Consider the following 22,976-nt stretch of genomic DNA (forward strand, 5'->3'; position numbering starts at 1 on the left):
AGAGCCCCAGAGGCTCCGAGGCTTCCAAGGCTCTGCTCACACCTTCCCCCTATAGCCTAGGAGTGCTCCCCTCCCCTCCCCTCCCCTCCTCTCAGGCTCACTGTTGTTCCCAGCCCCATTACACAACAGAGTCCTCCAGTAATTATTATAAAACGAACATTCCATCCCCCACACACACACTACACGTATGGCTCAAATGTGACAGTGCCTGCCTAGCAGGCCCAAGGCTCTGAATTCAAGCCTTAGCATGGCCAAAAAGCAAAATGAACATTCCTAGCCAAGCATGGGGGCTCACACCTGTAACACAGCTCTCAAGAGGCCGGGGCAGAGGGATCAGTGGTTCAAGGCCAGCCTGGGATCTACAGAGTGAATCCTATTTTAAAAAATAAAAAAAGACTGAGGTTGTGATTTAAGTGATAATCTGCCTAGAAAGTCTGAGGCCCCGAGTTCAATCCCTGTATGAGAAAAGATAGGGAAAGTGCCAAGCCAAATATTTGAGCCTATTTGTGGGCACAGCTCCTGGCTAGCATGGAGAGTTGTGTGAGGACACAAAGTCACACACAAGCTGTGGCTCTGACTGGCGGTTAGAAGGCATAGTGACATGTCAAAGGCTCTGAAAAGCCCTGCAGTGAGTCTGCCTGTTTAACCACTGCTCCCCCCTGGATCTTTTGTTTTGTGAGGGGACTTTCTGACAGGAGGCCTAGTATTTTCGCTGCGTGCAGGTGGAGGTTTGTGACGTTTCCTCTAAAAGCAGGGACTCTTCGATTAGGGTCCTGGACTTCGACCACAGAATAAGAATTTTTGGACAAGTCACAATGGTAAGAAAATTTGGCAAAGCTTTATTACATGAGTAAGTAAGCAGCCAAGCCGAAAGGAGGAGGCACACCTTAGCAGTGTGTGTGTGCTCTTAAAGGGAGAGAGACACACAGCTCTTTGACTGTGGGGTAGGTATTTATGTGGTAAAGGCAGTGGCTCTGACTTAGAGATAGGAAAGACAGTTTGTCTTTCTCTCCATCACTCTTGGTGGTGTTAGACTTTCTGAGTTTCTGGCTCTTGCTTACCACTCTGGCGTCTGTGTTTTGAGGGAGCATTTCTCTCAGGAGGGCATACATCTTGCAAACAAAAGTTAATTCTTAGGGTAAGAAAGGCATCTTTTAGGAAGGAACACATCCCTTATCTCTCTTGGAAGTAAAGACAGTGCTTCTGTGTTTCTGAGTTGCCTTCACTGAAAGACCCCCGAGCAACGGGCTGCCTTTCCGTCTGAGGAGACCCCCAGAGATCAACGAGGCACACGAGGGATGCAACAGCAAGAGGTTTTATTGAGGGTTGCGGGTACCCGGGCGTCCAAGTCCTCGCAGGGAGATGGCGCGCCGGAGCTCGATGCCTAGGGGTTTTTATGGGGGGGAATTGCGGAAGCGGGCTTACAGAAGCTAACGGCATGGTTACAGGGATTGGTCAGTCCAAATAAGGCAAGGAACAGGATTACATGACTCTGATTGGTCCACGTTGGTGAACCTAGGGACTTTCCGTTTTCCTGTTTTTGCAACCCTTGGTTCTCGGAAAACTTTTTTTAAAATTATTTGTCTAGCGCAATCATGAAGCCGCCTAGTTTCGATTCCTGGAACTGGCTAATTTTCCTGGAACCCTAGCCAGATGTTGTTATTGACTTAAATTCCCGGAACCTGCCCTTTATTTTCTGGCTTTACTGACTTTTGTCAATCTGGAATCTGGGTAGGGGTCTTCCATTTCCCCCTTTTTCTATGGACTGAATAAAATCTTTTATTCTTCTTCTTGTTGCCTTAATTGATGGTATTGTTGAGTGAGGACCAAGGCGTGGGTGATAGATGTTCTATCTTTTATAAATTGTACAAGCCTGTTAAGAATGCAAGGGCCGAAAAGCAATATAAGCAAAATAATTATAAGGGGTCCCATTAGGGTAGAAAGCAGGGTAGTAAGCCAAGGTGACTTATTGAACCATCCTTCAAACCAACCTTGACCTGATTCAAAGAGCTGCTGCCTCTGCCTTAGTCTTTCTCTAAGTTTCGCCATACTATCTCTTACTAATCCTGTGTGGTCTGCATAAAAACAGCACTCTTCTTTAAGGGCCGCACACAAACCTCCCTCCTTTAGGAACAGTATATCTAAACCTCTCCGATTTTGCAACACCACCTCAGACAGGGATGTTAAGGATTTCTCCAGGGCACTCACAGATTCTTCTAGGGCCTTGATATCAGTGTTCATAGCTTCCTGTAGTTGTTTGAACTGGAAAGTGGCTGTTAGGGCTGTTGTTCCCGTGCCTATCCCTGCCGCTATTCCTCCTACCGTGAGTCCTCCTAACAAAATCGCCATGGTAATGGATACTGGTTCCCTCTTTGTCCTAACCTGTCCTTCAAAATGGCTGTAAAGATATTCTGGAGTATGATACGTAACCCGTGGCCAAAGTTCAATTAAAATACAAAAATCTTTAGTTAGGTTGAGGGTTTTGATGGATAGGCAGGAGGTTAGCCCAGTACTGCAGGCCCAATAGGTTCCATTGGAAGGCACCAGGTAGCCATCCGTGGATTTTAGGGAGGTGGTGCGGCCACAAAGGTTAGAATAAGGCGGTGGAATTCCCCCAACACAGTGTCCAGTTCCACTTATTTCTGCCATGGTAAGTTTATGCCGGGGGGTGCTACTGCACTGTGGTGGAGGTGAAGTTTGGTTGCTGAAATTGCCAAGCACTGCTACTCCCTCATAGTAAGGGGGTTGAGATTTTAAACAAAGCCAACATTCTTGGGTTAAATTGGGGTTGCTAGTATTTAGTAAGGAGAAAACGCCTCCTACCAGGGACACCACTCGGTCAGTTGTCTCAAGAGAGGATATAGGAGTTTCGGCCCCACGAGCTAGGGCCTTTGCAGAAGTGCTACTAAAGGCGTAAGTACTTACGGAAGGAGGTGGGGGCGAACAGCAGGGACTCGCAAAACATGGTTCGGGCCTAAGGAGGCAGTATGCACATTTTGTATCTTGAGACGAATTTGAAAAATTACCCCGGGATCATAGCCTGAGATATATAGCCTTAATCCCCATGTTCTACCCTGAGGCCATCCCACAAATTTCTGTCCTTTTTCTGTAAAAGTTATCTTGAGGGGTAACGATAGGCCAGGTTTGAATAGGTTTTTCTTGGTTAGGCAGTCTGTAGTTGGTTTCCCTTCCTGTTTTTGGAACCCCCTCTGGACCGTTATAAGGTCTGTTGATGGGGACCTCAACCAATAGGCACTCCCAGTGGTCTCACAGCCCCAAGCTGCGCAATAAAAATCTCCTGGGCCCCCACACCGACTGGCATGGAGCCTCTCTCTTCCATCTCGAGGGCACACGTAGAAGTCATTGTGAGCCCATCTACATCTGGCATAGGGAGTGCGACATCCTGAGGCGTCAATTATTCCAGGATGTTCAGTTCGGTTTAGGTCTTTTAGTTCTACATTACCAACTCCCCATGCGGGGTCGGCTCCAGCCGCAAGCTGACAGAAGTCAGGTTTTAATTCTGGCCACCAGGTAAAGGGGGCGTGCTGTTGGGAAGTTTCCCAGACCACCTCCGCGTTCTGTGATAGGATCTGCCAAGTTAGTAGTTTGACCTGGTGAGGAGAGCAATAGAAAGGTACAAGCCGACATAGGAAAAAAACAAAAAGTATTACAAGTTTCGAGAGAGTCTTATCTTGAGTGGGTTTTGAGTGCGCTGGACTCGCCATTCCTGGGTTGTTTCTTCAGCAGGAGCAGGTTTGGCGTGAGACGCGTGAATCCAAGTTGCTATGCCGTCTACCTTTAAGGCAGTTGGAGTTGTCAAGAGCACAGTGTAGGGGCCTTTCCAGCGGGGTTCCAAGTTTTTGGTCTGATGTCGCCGGACCCACACAGAGTCTCCGATCTGGAACTGATGCGGCACCACAGGTCTATCCAGTTGTTCCTTGTAGGCGGCAGCGAGTGGCTTCCAGACCTCTTTCTGGTCGGTCTGTAGGGCCTGCAAGTGGGCTTGAAGATTTTGACTGTTAGCGAAAGTGGAGATATCAGAATTATAAAAACTAACAGAAGGGGGGGGTGCCCCGTAGAGAATCTCAAAGGGGGTAAGTCCGTGGGGCCCGGGAGTATTTCGAGCCCGGTAAAGGGCAAGAGGGAGTAGGAGTACCCAGTCCTTTGAGCCAGCTGCGAGCGTTAATTTAGTTAGAGTCTCCTTAATAGTTCTATTCATTCTCTCTACCTGCCCTGAACTCTGGGGTCTATACGAACAATGCAATTTCCAATTAATCCCCAGTAGCATGGCCACCTGCTGGCTTACCTGGGAGACGAAGGCTGGTCCATTGTCAGACCCCAAAAATTTAGGCATGCCATATCTGGGAAAGATCTCTTCCAATAGCTTCTTGGTGACAACTTTGGCAGTTTCCTGCTTTGTGGGGAAGGCTTCCACCCAGCCAGAAAAAGTATCGACGAATACCAGTAGATACTGGTATCCGTAGAGCCCAGGCTTGATTTCAGTGAAGTCAATTTCCCAATGGACTCCAGGGCGGTGTCCTCTCATTCGGACTTTTCCTAACCCCTGTTTTATTTTTCCAGCATTTACCATGGCACATGCACGGCACTTGTTATATACTTCTTGCAAAATGTCTTCCTTGTCCAAAAAATAATAGAATTTCTCGTCCCGATCAAGGAGGGCTTTTATTTTTCTGGGGCTCAAGTGTGTTAGCTGGTGTACTTGTTCAATCACCTGCTGGGCAAAGATCTTGGGCAATACAGTCTTATTATTGAGACTCCATATTTTTTTCTTTGCATCCTTTTGGGCCCCTAGGTTTGTTAAGAGCTCCTCATCTTTTTGAGTGTATATGAATGGTCCTATGTCTGTTCTCTCCTGACTCACACTAGACTGTAGGCACATTGCTCTGGGCTTTATCTGGTCTTCTGGTTTAATGCTAGCGTTCTGCCACTCAAGCCACTGTGCCCGTGCCTCCTTGTCGGAGATCGGAAATAGAGGGACCGGGATCACAGCTGCCCTCCGGGCTGTCTCGTCAGCCATTCTGTTGCCCCGGGCAATAGGGTTGTCTCCCTTTTGGTGCCCTGGGCAGTGCATGATGCTGAGCTTACGAGGTAAGAATAGTGCGTTCAACAGGGCCAAAATTTCCCTTTTGTTCTTAACTTCCTTTCCTTCAGAAGTCAATAGCCCTCGTCGACTGTATATCTCCCCGTGAATATGGGCAGTGGCAAAGGCATATCGACTATCTGTATATACATTGAGTCTTTTTCCACATGCCATTTTAAGTGCCTGGGTGAGGGCGATCAGCTCTGCCCTCTGTGCTGAAGTCCCTGGTGGGAGGGTCCTTGCCCAGATTACCTCAGTCTCCGTGGTTATGGCTGCTCCTGCTCTCCGTTCCCCATTCAGTACCAGGCTGCTTCCATCAGTATACCAGGTGAAGTCAGCATTCTGGAGCGGTTGGTCAGTCAGGTCGGAGCGGGTCCCGTGTGCTTCTGCTAAAATTTCAAGGCAATCATGGGGAACCGCTTCCTCATCCGTCGATGGAAGCAACGTGGCAGGATTGATGGCCATGACGGGCCCAAATCGGACCCGGTCTGTGTCCAGGAGCATGGTTTGGTAATGAGTCATGCGGGCATTGGACAGCCAACGATCTGGCGGCTGCCTAATCAGTGCCTCCACCGCGTGCGGGGCCAGAATGGTCAGGGATTGCCCAAAAGTCAACTTGCTGGCGTCCTTAACTAAGACGGCAATGGCGGCCACCATCCTGAGACAGGGTGGCCATCCGGAGGCCACCGGGTCTAATTTCTTGGAGAGGTAGGCCACCGGGCGCCTCCAAGGCCCCAATTTTTGAGTTAATACTCCCTTCGCATGTCCTTTGCTTTCGGCTACATACAAATCGAAGGGCTTAGTCAAGTCTGGGAGTCCTAAGGCTGGAGCTGTTAGGAGAGCCTTTTTGATGTTCTGAAAGGCCTTCCGTTGTTCTTCTCCCCAGGCAAACATCGTACCTTGCTTGGTGAGTGGGTACAGGGGACCGGCCATTTCGGCAAAGCCTGGTATCCACAGTCTGCAGAACCCGGCCGTTCCCAAAAATTCCCTTAGCTGTCGGGGGTTCTGGGGCTCGGGTATTTTCATGACTGTCTCTTTCCTTGCGTCCGTCAGCCACCTTTCTCCCTTTTTAATTAGATAGCCCAGGTAGATCACCTGTTGTTGACAGATTTGGGCCTTTTTAGCGGAGGCCCGATACCCCAGAGTCCCGAGGGTATGCAACAAATCTCTGGTTCCTTCCCTACATTCTTGTTCAGATGTCGCGGCCAGTAATAGATCATCGACATACTGGAGCAGCATCAAGGCTGGATGTTGGACCCGAAAATCTGCCAGGTCTCGATGTAAGGCCTCATCAAATAGGGTAGGGCTATTCTTAAACCCCTGGGGGAGTCTAGTCCAGGTCAATTGCCCTGAGATTCCTAATTCAGGATCTCTCCACTCAAAAGCAAAAATAGGCTGGCTATCTGGATGGAGCCTTAGGCAAAAGAAGGCATCCTTCAAGTCCAAAACTGTATACCAACAATAGGCTGGTGACAGTCCGCTTAACAAGTTGTATGGGTTGGGCACCGTGGGATGTATATCTTCCACCCGCTTGTTAACTTCTCGTAAGTCTTGGACTGGTCTATAGTCTCCTGTCCCTGGCTTTTTGACGGGGAGTAAGGGGGTGTTCCATGGGGACTGGCAAGGTTTTAAGATCCCCTGATCCAGGAGCCTCTTTATGTGAGGTTTAATTCCTGTTCTTGCTTCCTGCGACATTGGGTACTGTTTAATTGAGACAGGTGTGGTATTGGCTTTCAAAGCTATAACTAGTGGAGCCTGTCGTCCAGCCAATCCCATGCCTCCTGTTTCTGCCCATGCTTGAGGGAAATCATTTACCCATTCTGGGTTAAGAGGGAGTTCCTTACTTTTGTGATTTTCATATAGTCTGTATTCTTCTTCCAGACCCAGAGTTAACACATGCAAAGGTTGATTTTTGGGGCCGGCCACACGTACCCCAGATTCCTCAAAATGAATTTGGGCTTTTAATTTTTGGAGCAAATCTCTCCCCAATAGGGGGTATGGACAGTCAGGAACATGAAGAAAAGAATGAGTCACCTTACCGGTAGCCAAGTGGACTTTTCGATCAGTAGTCCATCGATATCGCCGTCCTCCGGTGGCTCCCTGGACCCATGCCGACTTGTCACTGAGAGGTCCTGGGTTATGGTTCAGGACGGAATGTTGGGCTCCTGTATCCACTAGGAAGGTGACCGGCTGCCCCCCTACGTCTAGAGTTATCCTGGGTTCGGGGGGGGCTCCTGACCCCGACCTCCCTAATCGTCCAGGGTCAAGAGAGATGTTTTGGGTCGAGGCCGGGAACCCCGGGGGTTCTTCGGGCAGTCCCTTGCCCAGTGCCCTCTTTCTTTGCAATAAGCACATTGGTCTTTTTCCACTCGGGGGGGTCCTCTTCGCTCTCCCTCCTGTCTATCCTGTCTCTGTCCTGTCACTAAGGTGGCCATGAGTCTACTAAGGTCCCTACTCTTCTTTCGATCACGTTCCTCTGCCTCTCTCTTTAGCCTTTCATCTCTTTCCTCCCTTGTCTCTCTCTTATTAAATATCTTCTCTGCCTCCTTAAGTAGATCCTGCAGGGAACTTTCCCTTAAGTTCTCCAACCTTTCCAATTTCTTTCTAATGTCCGGGGCAGATTGCCAAATGAAAGACATAGAAACATTAGTTGCCTGCCCTGGATCTTCAGGATCATAGGGAGTGTATATTCGATAAGCCTCTTTTAGTCTCTCTAGGAAGGCAGAAGGAGTTTCCTCAGATCTCTGAATGACCTGTTTTACCTGGGCCAGATTTGTGGGGCGCCTAGCCGCCCCATGGAGACCCGCCATAAGCAACTGGCGATAAAGGATTAGGTGGTTCCTACCTTCCACAGTGGTGAAATCCCAGTCTGGTCTCTCTAAGGGAAAAGCAGCATTAATTTCATTTGGCAGCTGTGTCGGCCGCCCATCTGCCCCGCGAACATTTTTCCGAGCTTCCAGGAGGACTCTCTGCCTCTCCTCAGTAGTCAGGAGAGCCTGCAACAGCTGTTGACAATCATCCCAGGTAGGCTGATGGGTAACAAGTATGGACTCGATCAAGGCAGTCAACATGGCGGGATCTTTTGAGAAAGGAGGGTTATTGTTTTTCCAGTTATACAAGTCTGAGGCTGAAAAAGGCCAATACTGAAGTTGTCCGGCAGCCCTGTCCTTAGGGGAAAGGCCTGGGTAGTGGAGTCTGCAGGGGGTAAATTACCTTCCCTCCTTACTCTAGTTCTAGTGGCAATAGGGGAAGGATCTGGTTGCTGCACCCCCTCCCCAGGGCCAGTCTCCGCAGGGTATGGTGGGGGTTGAGGCAACCGGGAGTCATCAGTCAACAAATCCAGGAGGAGGTCGTCTCCGGGGGGTAGAACCTTGGGGACATTGGCCTTAGGGTCCTTTAAGGTCAAAGGAGGTTTAGTAACGGCGGGGTAAAGGGAGGACTGGGAAGGGGGAGCGGAAGGTGTAAGAGGGTGTGATGGAGGAAACAAGACAAAGGGCTTAGCCCATGGCGGGGGTTCAGCAGTCAAAGCTTCCCAGGTAAGGATGTAGGGGACCTGGTCTGGGTGCCCGTGCGGGCCGGGAACCATTATCTTTGCCTTGACCTGTAAAATGAGATTAGAGTTAAAGGACCCATCTCTCGGCCAGTCCACCCCGAAAGTGGGCCATTCTGAGGAACAAAAAGTGACCCAAGGTCGCTTATGGATCTCAACGGAGAGGTTGCTGGCGATCTTCCGAACCTCTGACCAATGCTGTAAAGTCAAACTTAAAGGAGTGGTAACAGATTGACCCATTATTTCAAAAACACAGAGTCCTAGGACAGACAAGACAAAAACTAGGGAGCCAAAACCAAAACAGATTTTCGCTGCGCGACTTCGGCTGAAAACCGAAAGGGAAAGTTCAAATGGAGACTGTGTTCGTGAGAGTCCGGATCTCTCGTCTCCTTCACAAATCACGTAGCCCTCAGTCAGCGGGGCAGCCCCAAAGGGACTGACTCTCTTCCAAGCTACGGAGGACAAATGGGCCAGGGTGGCCTCCAAAGACCACTGGGACGTCTCCCAGGGCTGCGGTCGGGAGTACGAGTTCGTCAACTCCTCCACGGAGCCGCCCAATACAAATCTAGCTAGCTAACTAGTACAAAAACAAAGCAAACGCAAGCGCAGAACATCAAAAACAGAGACACAGACAAGTACGATCGCTGGCCAGCTTACCTCCTGTCGGTGAGTCGGTGGTCCCTGGGTGGGGGTCTCCGATCCCGGACGAGCCCCCAGATGAAAGACCCCCGAGCAACGGGCTGCCTTTCCGTCTGAGGAGACCCCCAGAGATCAACGAGGCACACGAGGGATGCAACAGCAAGAGGTTTTATTGAGGGTTGCGGGTACCCGGGCGTCCAAGTCCTCGCAGGGAGATGGCGCGCCGGAGCTCGATGCCTAGGGGTTTTTATGGGGGGGAATTGCGGAAGCGGGCTTACAGAAGCTAACGGCATGGTTACAGGGATTGGTCAGTCCAAATAAGGCAAGGAACAGGATTACATGACTCTGATTGGTCCACGTTGGTGAACCTAGGGACTTTCCGTTTTCCTGTTTTTGCAACCCTTGGTTCTCGGAAAACTTTTTTTAAAATTATTTGTCTAGCGCAATCATGAAGCCGCCTAGTTTCGATTCCTGGAACTGGCTAATTTTCCTGGAACCCTAGCCAGATGTTGTTATTGACTTAAATTCCCGGAACCTGCCCTTTATTTTCTGGCTTTACTGACTTTTGTCAATCTGGAATCTGGGTAGGGGTCTTCCATTCACCAGGCCTCTTTCCCTAATTTATCCCTTAATCTTAAGGGAAGTAAATGAACAAGTATCTCCTGTATTTGCTCTCAGCTTGTTTTGAATTTCTGGCAGCCATTTACCAGGCCTCATTTTCCCCTAAAAATGACTTTGGTCCCTTAATCCTAAGGAGGAAGTAGATGAATTACCTCCTGTGTTTGCTTTAAGCTTGAGCTTTTGAGTTTCTGGCTGTTGTTCACCATGTCTCATTTTCCCTAATGTACCCTGCCTCGGTATGGGTGCTGTACAGAGTCCTTCTATGCCCATCTTGTGGGTACGAGGTGGAATTGCACCCTTCTGCTCCCCGATAAACACCTTGAGCCGCCTAAGGGGTGCAGCTTCAGGGAATCAGCATCTGGGGGTGGGTCTGGGCCTCAGGTGGGCCCAGGCAGCAACAAGGAGAGCGGTGGACTAGGGCTCTCTAACCTCCTGCAGGGAAGCCCTCCGAGCAGTTGGAGTGAAAGGACAGGGCCTAGCCCTGGGAGCAGAGGGCTGGGGACAAGGCCAGACTCCAGAGAAGTGGACACCTGTGGGGCGGGGCGGGGTGGGGTTCCCCCCCTCCCCCGACCTGCAGGAGAGATGGGAAAGGCACGCCGACGGGTTGAGCCAAGAAAGGAAAGGGTCGACAGACCACCCGCCCCCAGCCCTCCCTCACCGGAGCTCTGGGAGTCAAGTCGGTGCAAGCTCTCGTTTATTGGGAAAGTATGTGCCACTAATATAAGGCACAGGAGCCAATCAGGTCTAAGATCGGCAGGAAGGGGAGGGATGAGCTGTCCATCAAGGGCCGAAGAGCCGGGGCGTCACCGCCCACAGCACCGCCTCCGGGTTATCACCAAAGACACTTGCAGCAGCTGTGCGTTGTTGTGAGGCGCCGCCATCTTAGCCACACGTGGCCCCAAGACAGAAACAGGCGGGGTTGGCTAGTTGACTTCCGGGTGTGCCCCACAGGGGGGCACTGTCCCAATCCCCTCCCCCCATTCCTGTTTCAAATGACCTGGAGCGGATGGGCCTGACCCAATCAGAGCCAGAGCCTGGCAGTCCTGGGAGTCAACATGGCCTCCCAGGACCCAGGTGGGGCCCTGCACCTGGTGACAGCAGTGTCTTGTGAGCCACAGGGACAGAGGAGCCAAGGGTCCAGGGAATAGAGGCAGAGGAGAGTCTGGGGGCCCAGTAAAGGCGTGGCTGGGAGAGGAGGGAGGAGGCGGGCAAGCAGCACAGCTTAAACCACATTTATTATGCACCCACGAGGGCATCCTGATAAACACCGTACACGTCTGGTGTGTGTCCCCCCTCACTTCCTAGACACTCACATGCACGTGTGTGAACAACGTTGGGTTCAAACTCTGCACTGTGTACCAAATAAAGGCTCTGGCTCCGCTACTAGCCAGGCCACCCTGCTGACCTCTGATTGCAGATGGCCAGCTAGCAGCAAGGGGGAACTGAAGGCAGGTCCCAGCTCCCGTGCACGCGCGCACATGTGTGTGGTACTGGGGTTTGAACTTAGGGCCTGGGTGCCGTCCCTGAGCTTTTTTTTGCTCAAGACTGGTGCTCTACCACTTGAGCCACAGGAGTCTCATGGACTTTCCTACCCAGGCTGACTTCAAACCACAGTCCTCAGATCTCAGCCTCCTGAGTAGCTAGGATTCCGGGCGTGAGCCTCCAGCTCCCAGCAGCAGGCAGGTTGTAACATCTCCAGCACTTGGGAAGCGGGAAGAAGTAAGTTCTAGATGGAAGGCAGCGGACGTGTGTGGAAGTGAGCAAGTTCCAGGAGAGCAGGGGAGGTGGACCTCCCCCCTCCCCCGAGTTTGGTGCCTGCCTGGGGGACACAGAATCTGCCCGTGTTCGGTGCTAAGTTTTGTTCTATTAACATGTCGCCATAATATGCAAGTCAACTCGCATCCCCTTGTGTGTTTACACAAAATGCATTGGAATCAAACAGGTGCTCTGAGACGTGACTGAAAACCATTCCTGACACCACCTCAGAGGCGGGGCCTTTCTGGGGACAGTGAGCCCCCACCCCCACCCCCGCTGTACTGCCGGCTTCCTGCAGGAGTTGGGGATCTTCTCCTTGAAGATGGCACACGTCGCCTGGCCATAAGGCCCTGTCCAAGCAGTGCCACCCTGACCCCCCATCCCCCCCCCATCACCGGGCTGGGGGCGACACAGCTTCCGTTCCCGGCTCCCAGCCTCCATTCCCCACCCAGCATAGCTAACTGAGGTTTAAGTATTAAACCATTGTCCCCAGAGGAGTTTTCCAACTGTCCACAGGCCACACCGGGAATCGCTGCTTCCCCCTATCTAGTGGACCGCCTGGGGTCCTGGGGTCCCAGGGAGACCCAGGGCCATTCAGGGGCAGGCACACGAGCTGAGCTGAGCGGCTGGAGCAGAAGGAGGGCCAGCGCCTCCCGCCTGGCCCAGTGGTCCCAGGGGAGGGGGCGCTGTACCTGGAGAGCCGGGGGCCTGCGCGTGGCTGCCCGGAAATCCACCAGCCGTTGGTGAGGCTGCATCTACAGGGGGGGCAGCTTCGCCTGCCGGTCTGAGTGGGGGTCCCTGGGGGGGCCCCTGCTGGCCGCTCCCTGGCACTCGGGATCTGAAACAATGAAGGACGTGAGCTTGGCGGCCCCTCCCGCAGCTCCCCAGAACTGCCACTCTCTCCCCACCCCACGTAGCAGTCCTCCCCAAGTCCACTCATAGCAACCACAGCTCCAGACCCCTCCCCCCACATCCCACCAGTGGCTCCGAAGACCCAGACAAAGCTGCCCTGAGGAACAGATAAGGAAACAGGCCTGTCATATCCAGGGCAAGGCCCGCCTGCCCTTGGATCTATCCAAGTTTGTAGAACTCAGCGCCATGCCCACCCCAACTAGCCCTCCCCAGGCTGACACCCAGAGCTCTTCCAAGGGGAAGCCGTCCCTGCATCCTGCCCCTGTAGCCATAGGTGTCGGGGACCCACCTGGCCCACAGAGCTGCGGTCACGCTGCTTACCTGAAAGAAGGGAGCAGGCACGTGCTGGCTCGGACGCAGACCTGCCAAGTGGCCCAGTGCAGCCACTGGATGTCCTCAGGCAGATCTGGGAGCCATGTCACTAGCCTACAGGAAGGAAGCCACATCCAGGAACATGCGTTACATTTAAAACCAGGCATGGTGGTCACGCCTGTAATCCTGCTACTCGGGAGGCTCTGAGAGCTGAGGGTCAAAGCAGTTCAAAGCCAGTCCCGGCAGAAAAATCTGCAAGACTCTTATTTCTAATTAACCCCCCCAAAGCCACAAGGAGAGCTGTGGCTCATGTGGGAGATTGCCAGCCATGAGCAAAAATACCTCAGAGAGCCCAGATCCTGAGTTCAAGCCCCATAACCGGCACCGAAACAAAAAAGGTCAGAAATTATAGAGCAGCCACGGCTGAGTCTCCTGAACACAACCACCACCAGCTGGAAGACCTCTCTCTGCTTCTCTGCTCTCCACCAGTTTCCTGTGGTTTCCAAGGAAACCAGGTCTGAGGCAGCTAGAACCCTGTATGTGAAGGCCTGGCAGTTCTGCAGCCTCAGAGCTCTAATTCCAAACTCTCCAGGCCTGTTTCCCCGTGGGCTCCTGAGAGGCTGAGCCAGTCGTTCTAGGAGGCCACCACCAGCTCAGAGTAGCCTCCGGCGGCTTCTGAGCTTGCACTGACCAACAGGTGCTGAGCTCCAAGGTCACCTTCACCAGGCCCCTGCCAAGGCTCACCTCCAGACAGTAGCGATGGCAGACTCCACCGGCAGGGTGCAGGGCTGCAGCGCGTAGGACAGGATGCGCACGGGTAGCAGGTTGCCGAGCCTGCTCAGGTATCCCCCCCGGTCCTTGATCGCTTCATTGAGGGCTGGAAAAGACCATCCGGAGATGTCTCACCCGCCCCTGCCAGGGGCAGGTTGGGCTCAGCTCCTGTCTGCCGTCCGCTAGGCTGGAGTCCCACCGCCGGGATGCCAGCGGGGTCCACAGCCCTCGCCCTGCACAGCAAGGGCGAGGCAAAGGTGGAAGGGAGCTGGGTGTGGGGTGCACACCTGGAATCCCCGCACGTGGGAGGGGGATGGAGGTGGGGAGTCTGAACAGGAGTGAGGCCCCGGTGAAAGGGGAGGGGAAAAGGGACACCGTGTAGAGCAGCCTGTGTTGGAAGAGAGGGAGGGAGGATGGATCTGTTCAGCTATCAGCAGCCCTTGATACCTTGTCTCTGGATCCTGGGCTCTTAAGACACAGCCAACTCCCCCGCCCCCAGCACCACCATCCTTTTTTCAGCGCTGGGGACTGAACCCATGGCCTAGCGCATGCCAGACAAGCGCTGTACTACGAAGCTATGAGTCCTTTGACTGACAAGCACGTTTATAGAGGAGCACACAACATCCGGGCCACCACCGGTCCCTCCACACAGGTGTCCCTCCCCTCGCAGCCCAGCCCATGTGGCTGAGGTCCCCTCTGTAAGGACCTCCTGGTACCCCCCACCACGGCACCTCAGAGGGCAAAGAGCATCCACCTTTGCTCACTCCTTGGCAGACTCGGCTGACCGGCAACAACCACAGCCACCTTAAACTGGATGGGAAGCCCCAGATCTGGGCGCCGGCAGACACCGGTGTTTGGCAGGGCCTGACCTTATAGACAGTCTCCTGGCCCGCACATGGGGACAAAGGACCCCGCTCAGGCTTGTGGCTTTGTTTTGTACAGGTACTGAGGCTTGAACTCAGGGTCTCACAGTCTTGCTTAGCTTTTTTTTTTTTTTTTTTTGCTAGTGCTGGGACTTGACCTCAGATTCTTGACCTGAGATTCTTTTGCTGAAGTCCAGCACTCTAGCACTTGAGCCACAGCGCCACTTCTGGCCTTTTCTTTTCATGTGGTGCTGAGGAATCGAACCCAGGGCTTCATGCATGCCAGGCAAGCACTCTACCGCTAAGCCACATGCCCAGCCCTCTGGCTTGGCGTTTTTGCTCAAGGCTGGAGCCACAGCTCCACTTCCAGCTTCTAGGGGGTTCATTGGAGATAAGAGCCTCATGAATTTTCCTGCCTGGGCTGGCTTTGAACCTTGATCCCCAGATCTCAGCCTCCTACGTGGCTGGGATTACAGGCGTGCGCCACCAGCACCCAGACAGGGCCTGCTTTAAAGGACACCCCAGCCTCAGAACTTCGCCCCCACCATTCCTCCCCCTGTACCACCACTGGGGGGCTCTGCGTGTGAGTCTTGAGGCACAGCAATGTTCAGACCACAGCAGTGTCCCCTGGGGGGTGGTGACTACAGCACTGTCCAGCAAAGGTTCCAGGTGGTGGGACTGGGCGCAGGAAAGCAAAGCGGGGCCTTGAGAAAGGCATCTCGGTGGCAAGAAGGGCCTGAAAGGTCCTAAGGGAATGGGCCACGTCCCAGACCCCGAGACCAGCATGACCCGGCCCGGCCTGGCTGCCTCCTGAGCCCTCAGTGGCAGGCAGTGACCCCACCCCCATTCTTGGTCATCGCCTCCAGGGGAGGAGAGGGAGGGCAGGAGACCCCCAGGCTGGGGACCTACCGGATTTCCCACGTGGCTCTGTGCCTGGCTTGCTGGCGGCTCGCCCACGGCACCAGGCCCTGGCACTCGCTGAGTTCTGGGCCTGCACAGTGGGTACCTGTGGTGAGCCTCGGGGAGAGGCTCCCAAACGTGGCCTCATCCCAGGCCATAATGCTGAGGCGCAGGGTGTCCCACCGCGTGTCCCCCAATGCGCTCCCCTTCTCCAGGCCGGGCCCACTGTCCCCGGGCTCCGTCTCTCTGGAGGACAAGCTCGGGCCGGGCTGCGGCCCGGCTCCCATTCCTGCAGAGGTGGGGAGAAGGCAGCGGCCATCAGAGATGGGGGAAACCAGACCCAGCCTCACACTCGAACCACAGGGGGGCCGGCAGGTGAGGAGAGAGAGCGCGGTGTGGAGAGGCCCGGAGGCCCCAGGGATGGGGCGCCGCAGGCGTTGAACACCTCATGACAGAACTAAGGGACTCCCTAGTGGCCACGCCCGTGGACAGACCAGCCCCGAGGGACCCCCAGCCCCCACATACCATTCTCCTCCAGGAACCGGAAGGCGTCCACGTAGCCTTGAAAGCAGATCTCCCTCACCTCCTACAAGCAAACCGAGCGAGTGCACTCGGGGACGCATGGCATGGAATGCTGCGGCAGGGCCCTGGGCTCCAGCCCGCCCCCCCCCCCCCGGAGGCTGAGGGGCCCGGCTCTCAGTGCCCCCTTGGTCATGGGTGGAGCCTCCACTCTAGCTAATTCTGGGGCTCATTCTCTGTGTCCCTAATGGTTCCTTGGGAACCTTGGCCACAAGTCCACCCCAGCACCCAAACCAAACCCCAGTAGCCAGCTGTACTCCCCCACTTTGTTCTTTATCCAGTCATGAGGCTTGAACGTAGGGCCTGGGAGCTGTCCCTAAGCTTCTTACTCAAGGCTAGCACTACCCCTTTTGGGCCACAGCGCCACTTCCCGTTTCCTGCCTGGGCTGGTTCTGAACTGCGATCCTGAGCATTCCAGGTGTCAGCCCCCAGCCCTCCATTTTTTGAGAGCCTTACTGTGTGGCCACATTGGCCTGCCACTCTCCATCCTCCCATCTCCCCCTCCGAGGGCTGGGTCACGGGTGTGCACCGCCATGTCCAGCCTGCCTGACCTAGGCCATCAGGAAGGCCCCCACTCACCCCGGGGTCAGGGGGGAAGAACGCTCTGCACAGGAAGTAGATGTTCCTCTTGCAGAGGCGGAAGCTGAGGTGGTTGATGTCCAGGTGCAGGAAGTTGGTGGACTTGACCTTGGGGCAGATGTCGTGCTCCCCGTAGAAGGGGGACACGGTGATGGTGGACCTGGCGTCCAGGAGAGGCACGTTGTTGCTCAGTCCTCCGTCCATATAGCGCTGCACAGGAAGAAGACACAGAGCCAGGTGGCCCACAGGTGTGCCAAGATGACGTTTAACGATGGGGCCACATGAGCCCAGGGCTCCCCTCTGTGCACCCGGGACAGAGGGTGACGGGAGCCCCGCCTCTGCGGGACACAGGTACCTGCGTGACTGCCTCCCTTCACACCTTGAAAAGAAGTGTGCTTGTTTTCCCTCTCTTTGTTTTTGGTGAGGGGTGGGGAGGGGGTCCTGGGGCTTGAACTCAGGGCCCCGGCACAGTCTCTGGGCTCCCTTTGCTCCAGGCTAGCGCTCTACCTCTTGAGCCACAGCGCCACTTCCAGCTTTTTCTGAGTAGCTTATTGGAGATAAGAGTCTCAGGGACTTTTGGGGGCTGGCTTTGAACTGCGATCCTCAGACCTCAGCTTCCTGAGTAGTTAGGATTACAGGCGTGAACCACCAGTGCCTGGCTCTTTTTTTTTTTTGCCAGTCCTGGGCCTCAGGGCCTGAGCACTGTCCCTGGCTTCCTTTTGCTCAAGGCTAGCACTCTGCCACTTGAACCACAGCGCCACTTCTGGCCGTTTTCTGTCTATGTGGTGCTGGGGAATCGAACCCAGGGCCTCATGTATACGAGGCAGGCACTCTTGCCACTAGGCCATATCCCCAGCCCCTTTTCTTTCTTTCTTTCTTTTTTTTTTTTTTTTTTTTGAGATAAAGTCTCAGAGTCTCATTCTGTAGCCCAGCCTGGCCTTGGACCCTTGATCCTCCTGCCTCAGGATTATACAAACGTGCTACCATGCCCGGCTTAGAACCAATAGCTTGAGAGGGTTTTGAGATTTAAAAGCAGTCCTGAGTCTGGGACCTAGAAAATGTGCTCCAGACATGGGGTATGGTAGCCCACACCTGTGATTCCAGCACTAGGGAAGCTGACCAGGAGATTCAAAGTTCAAGGCCAGCCCAGACTTCACAGTGAGACCCTGACTCACAGAACAAGAGTGTTTCCAACTAGCCCAGCTGTTACAGAAAGGGCAGGATTCAGGTCTACCTTGTCCACCAGACAGAGCTGGAGCTATTATCACTTAACCACTAAACGCCACATGGGCTAGAAGCATGCTGGTAGTGGGGCTTGAACTCCGCTCTTGCTTGGCTTCTTCACTCAAAACTGGAATTCTACCACTTAAGCCACAGCTCCACTTCCAGCTTTTTACTAATCATTGGAGATCAGAATCTCATTCCTGCCCAGGCTTGCTTCTAACCCAATCCTCGGCCCTCAGCCTCCTTCCTAGCTGGGGTTACAGGCCAGGCGGGAGCACTGGTACCCAGCTGGCAAGCGGGTTCCACCTCTGTGGAGCAGTGGCTCTCTGGGTGTGAATGGGGCTCCCTGTGGCTGGCAGCCCTGGGGCCTGTGCTGCTCTTGAAACCTGAGCCAAGAGGGGCTCGGCTACCTTGCCTGCCTACCTGAGAAGCTGGGACTTGACCCCTGGGAGAAGAGCCATGATTGCACACTTCCGGGTCAGAGGTCATCAAAGAAGTGTTTGGGGAAAGCTCAGTTCTGGTGAGAGCAAACGCCTGCCGATGCCGCCAGCAGGCTGAGGGGCCGTGTAAGGATCTAAACCACCGCCAGGTCCCAAACGGCCCCGGGGCGGCCTGAGCACGGGCTCCCTGCTCTCCTGCGGGCCCCAGCCTGGAAAGGCAGCTCCTCCACGCCAGTTCCCTTTGCACCTGCTGCCCACAAGGTTCCAGCAGCCATTCAGTTATGGATTTTGTGAGTTTAAAAGAAATAAAGGATCTCAGAAATGGCCAGCATTGTACAGCCTAGACTTTCTCTTGCACATTACAAAGTAGCACAGATGAGAGATTTGTGTTAGGCCAGACACAGGGGTTTGTTATTAAGAAACAACAAAGGTATACCAGGATGGTATTTCCCGGTGGAGGAAAGTGCTTCTCACAGGAGGAATCAATTCTTAAAGATCTCACCCAGGAACGCTAGAAGCTACAGGAGGTGTCAGTGACACCTGTGGGGGGGGGGGAGGGAGCAGACTGGGTAGACACACTGCCCAGCTCCACCTCCACCTCCCATGCCTGGAGGCAGGCCTGGGAGCCCTGCCTAGCAAGCCTAAGGGGAGCAGGGCTGCGTCAGCTTCTCTTAGGAGACCCCAGGACTGAGCCCTGCACACATTTACTTACCACGCCTCTGAAGGAAGGAGGGATTAGGCCCGAGAAGAAAGGGATGAAGCAGGAGCACAGCACAGCCTGGGAAGACGGAGGAGGAGACCTGAGGACCCAGGCCACGCCCCAGCCTAACTGCCCCAAAGTTGAAAGGCTCCCAGCGCACAGTAGGCGCTTTCACAAACCGGAAAGACTCTCGGCAGGTCACAGTACGTGCTCTAACAAAACAAAACAATGGGCTTGGCACAGGGCAGGTGCTTGAACATACCAGCGAAGAGATGTTTGGGCCAACCTATTCATATTTCAGGTTTATGAGCCTCACCGACAGTTGCCTGGCCTTGTTCTCAGTGTCAGAAGACAGGACACCAGTGGACTCAGTGACTGCAGGGGTGGGGTTGCTGCTACTCAAAGGCTGGGGAAACCCCAGGCTCTGCCTCCGCGCCTGCCCTGGGGCCTCCAACTCCACAACTCAGCTCTGTGCTGAGGTCCGAACTCCCTCCCCCCTTCCCTCCTCCCCCTCCCTCTTCCCCTCCTCCCTCTCCTCCCTCTCCCGCCCCTCTCCTTTGTTTTGCAGCTCTAGGGATTGAACTCAGGGCCTGGTGGCTGCTTGCTAGTCATCGGTCTCCCCAAGGGAGTCCCGCCCCCAGCCTCCTCTCCACCTCTCCTCCCCCTCCTGAAGAAAACACATCAGTCCACTAAGGGACAGGTATGTGTGGGAAGAGGTACTGTTTCTGATGAGAAGCTTCCAGAAGCAGGCTTACACAGATGATGAAATAGCTTGCGGGGCTGCTTTTATACCCACCAGGCCACTGTCTTGTCCAGACCTGTGCTAAGTGCAACAGTCTTTCATCCCTTGATGAAAACCTTCAGCCACATTAAATGATGTGTGTGCGTGTGCGTGTGTGTGCGTGCGTGCGTGCTTGTTTTTTTGCCAGTCCTGTCGTGGCTTGAACTCAGGGCCTGGATGCTACCTCGAGTCTTTTGCCCAAGGCTAACACACTACCACTGGAGCCACAGCCCCACCCCTAGCTTTTTTAGTATTTTATTGGAGATAAAAGAGTCTCACGGATTTTCCTTCCTGCCGAGGCTGCCTTTGAACTACTATCTTCAGCAATCAGCCTCCTGAGTAGCTAGGATTGCAGGCCTGAGCCCACAGCACCTGGCTTAAATGGCATTTTGATACTGCAAATAGCCCTTGTGCAGATCGGACTAGTTCTCCCCCTTGAGGCGCTTCGTTGGAGAAGCACAGCTCATCGCCCAACATGCATAGAACCTGGCCAGGTGAGAGACAGTGGCAGGACTGGGTGCTCGGCAGGGTGAGCCTGGCTGAGCTTGAGGGAGGGGGAGGGGTTGCTGAAATAATTAGGTTGGAGGCTAGCTCCGTGGTACAACACCCACGGAGCAAGCAAGGCAGCTCCCATCCCCCACCCCACAGAGGGAAAATCAAAGTGAGCCCGGAACTGGAGGTGTGGCTCAGGTGGCAGAGCACCAACTACGAGCACAAAAGTGGAGCTGAAAGCCCGGAGTTGAGGCTCCAATACTGGCATTGGAAAAAAAAAAAAAGGCAGAGTCTCGCCCCGTGCAGGGCTTGCGGAGCTGCAGGCAGAGCGCCCGGTGCCCTCCGACTTACGTCCACGACTTCATCCCGGGACCGGAAGTCGGACACCAGCACGTTCTCACCATCGGACACCCGGGTGAGCGAGATGTACAGCTTGCCAGCGACCAGCTGGTGGACGTTGGGGGGCAGCCGGGCGTGGAGCTCGTCTCGCAGGCTCTTGTTGATGTTGAAGAAGGGGTGGAGCGAGCTCATGTTCCCCCTCCTGGCCTTCCTCACCAGGCCCACCAGGCTCATGAGAGCTCGCTCTGCAGGTGGGAGAGAGGACACGAGAGGCTGTCCCGCCGGAGACGGAGCTCCAAACCACACAGCAAAGAAGCCGGCAACCGCCGTGGCCAGCGCCAGCTGACGTGTGGAAAATCCCCTGGGTGAACTGGAGGAAAGGGCTCATCCAGGCGGCTCAGGCCACTTGGGAGGTGAGGACCCAGGGGTCCTCTGCTCATCGCCAGCCTGGGAGGAGTCTGGGAGACTTCATCTCAGCCAGTGGTTGGGTGTGGCGGTGCACACTTGCCGTTCCACTATGGAGGAAGCACCGTGACCATGGGCAGCGCCGCACACCTGTCCTACCAGAAGCCACAACTTACTCTAGCACCTCGGCTTTGGCACCCACGGGTTCAACAATGCAGGGTGCAGGAGAGGGAAGGTGGGCTTGGATCTGAGTCTGAATTCTGCTTCTACCTCTTACTAGCCGAGGGTCCTCAGTAAGACATGGTGCCTTTTTCCCATAAGACAGGTTGACCCGCCTTTCAGACACAAAGTAGATGAGGTAAACGATGAGAAAAGACCGTTCATAAATAGCAAGTCTCCCTCTGGGGTGGAGCACCTGCCCAGCTCAGTCCAAACACTGGTATTTGTTTTTTAATTAAAGGAAAAGAAAAGGTAGTTTCAGACAACAGTGGCTCCTTAGCCACGCCCTCCTGTAAGCAGGGGTTAAAGCAGCAAACAGAGGTGCCTGCAACTGGGGAGCCCCTACCTTCCGCACGAAGCCCCCTTTCCATGGGGTGGGTGAACTTGTGGCTCTGGGGTCAGTGCATTTAACCTCTGGCCCAGAGAACCACGGGAGGTTGTGGGGGCCCGGAGCTCTGTCACCCGAGATCTGCCTGAGGTGTGCAGATGGCCACACAGCCAGTGTAATCCTCTGGGGCCACCCTTGCTGCCCTTTGCCCCTCTCTTCCTCACTGGAGAAAACAGACAGGTAACCAGCCAGCACTGCCTCTCTCCCAAACCTCAGCCCAGCATCTGCTCACGGGTTCCACCCACTGTCGGGGCTGAGCTAGGGGCAGGGGCTCTCCCACCACAAAGGTGCCTGGCAGAGCCAAGAATCAAGTTTGAAGAGCCTGGATAAACAGGTGGGGCACCTCTGGGTGTCACCAGCTCCCTGCTGCCACCTGCCCCGGGGCCCTGGCCTACTGCACCCGGGTCCCTGGGAAGGACTAGAGAGACACCTCCCCTATTCCCATGTGGACAAATGTTTAATTAGGCCGAGATTCAAGAGCCCACAGTCGTGCTGTCAGGGACGCGGGGGTGGCCCAGGTCGGTGGAGCCTGGAGGAAGGGATGGGATTGGAGGGGTGGGGGACTGGGGGAGCCCAAGAATCCAGTCCCGCCCAAGGACGGGTCCTGGACCCAGGACCCCGAACAAACTTTCCCATCCCAGGTTCCTCCTCGGAGGTGGTCCCAGCTCCAAACCAGTTAATCTGCCCTGGAGACCCGCACCCGCACCCCGCCGCCCGCAGGACGGACCTCCAAGCGCCTGGGGTTTTGTTAGACAGCACCCGCCCGGTCCCCCTGCAGCTCGGGCCGCACCCCGGGGCTCCGGCCCGGGGACCCCCTGGCAGCCGGCGGGCGCCCCGCCCCCCCCCGGCCCAGGCGGCGACCCCCGACGCACCCAGCGGGACGCGGGACAGGAAGACGACGCAGTGCAGCGCCCCGAAGGAGCTCCCGAAGAACCAGCGCGCCCCGTGCACCAGGTGCGGCGCGCGCTCGCACAGGCAGCGGGTCGCCCCGATGTGGTAGAAGCTCAGGAAGCCGCAGCCGACGAAGGACAGGCTCCACGGGCGCCCGGGCTCGTACATGACGGCACGAGGTGCGGGCTGGGACCCGGTGCGGACTCCGCGCGCCCGCCCAGGCCTTCCCGGCCGGACCCCGGCCTCGGCCACGCCCCCTCGGGTCATGCAAATGAGCCCGCGGAAGGCCCAATGGGAGTGTGGGGACTTCGCCCCTCCCTCTTCGGGGCGGGGCAGGGGGCGGGGCTAGCGCCTAACGCGGGAGAGCGGGCTGGTCCAAAACCTAGAGAGCGGGGCGCAGTCTCCCCGCGCAGGGGTCCCTTTGCGTTCGCGGCCGGGGCCCCTCGGACCCTTCCTCCCCACCCCATCCGGCTTTCTCATGCCCTTTTCGCGTGGGAGAACCGGCCCCAGCAGGG

At 55.1% G+C, this 22,976-nt stretch overlaps 2 protein-coding genes across 2 annotated transcripts; both read right to left on the reverse strand.

The window, feature by feature from the left end:
• Nucleotides 1–3,013: 3,013 nt before the first annotated feature.
• LOC125357321 lies at nucleotides 3,014–9,266 on the reverse strand. Its single transcript, XM_048354162.1, is given in 3 exon segments — nucleotides 3,014–7,353; nucleotides 7,356–8,261; nucleotides 8,264–9,266. Coding segments are annotated over 3 exon segments (5,220 nt in total). The 5' UTR covers nucleotides 8,892–9,266; the 3' UTR covers nucleotides 3,014–3,667.
• Nucleotides 9,267–12,895: 3,629 nt separating this feature from the next.
• Nucleotides 12,896–22,661, reverse strand: Pnpla3 (patatin like phospholipase domain containing 3). Its single transcript, XM_048354171.1, has 8 exons — nucleotides 22,443–22,661; nucleotides 20,571–20,803; nucleotides 18,959–19,024; nucleotides 16,583–16,792; nucleotides 15,950–16,010; nucleotides 15,531–15,713; nucleotides 13,635–13,767; nucleotides 12,896–13,004 (listed from the first exon to the last, which is right to left on the reverse strand). Exons 1-8 carry the CDS (start codon nucleotides 22,627–22,629, stop codon nucleotides 12,896–12,898), a joined length of 1,182 nt encoding a protein of 393 aa, XP_048210128.1. The 5' UTR covers nucleotides 22,630–22,661.
• Between the last annotated feature and the right edge of the window lie 315 nt (nucleotides 22,662–22,976).

Source organism: Perognathus longimembris, chromosome 1, assembly GCF_023159225.1.
Source record: "Perognathus longimembris pacificus isolate PPM17 chromosome 1, ASM2315922v1, whole genome shotgun sequence".
NCBI classification, from domain to species: domain Eukaryota; kingdom Metazoa; phylum Chordata; class Mammalia; order Rodentia; family Heteromyidae; genus Perognathus; species Perognathus longimembris.

Excerpts from the sequence above, each read along its gene's own strand:
- Pnpla3 (XM_048354171.1), bottom strand. The coding sequence starts at position 22,629 with ATGTACGAGCCCGGGCGCCCGTGGAGCCTGTCCTTCGTCGGCTGCGGC. Across the intron at positions 19,025-20,570 it reads CCCGGGATGAAGTCGTGGAC|GCTGTGCTGTGCTCCTGCTT; the intron begins GTAAGTCGGAGG and ends CCGTCTTCCCAG. Across the intron at positions 15,714-15,949 it reads CCGGTTCCTGGAGGAGAATG|GAATGGGAGCCGGGCCGCAG; the intron begins GTATGTGGGGGC and ends CCACCTCTGCAG.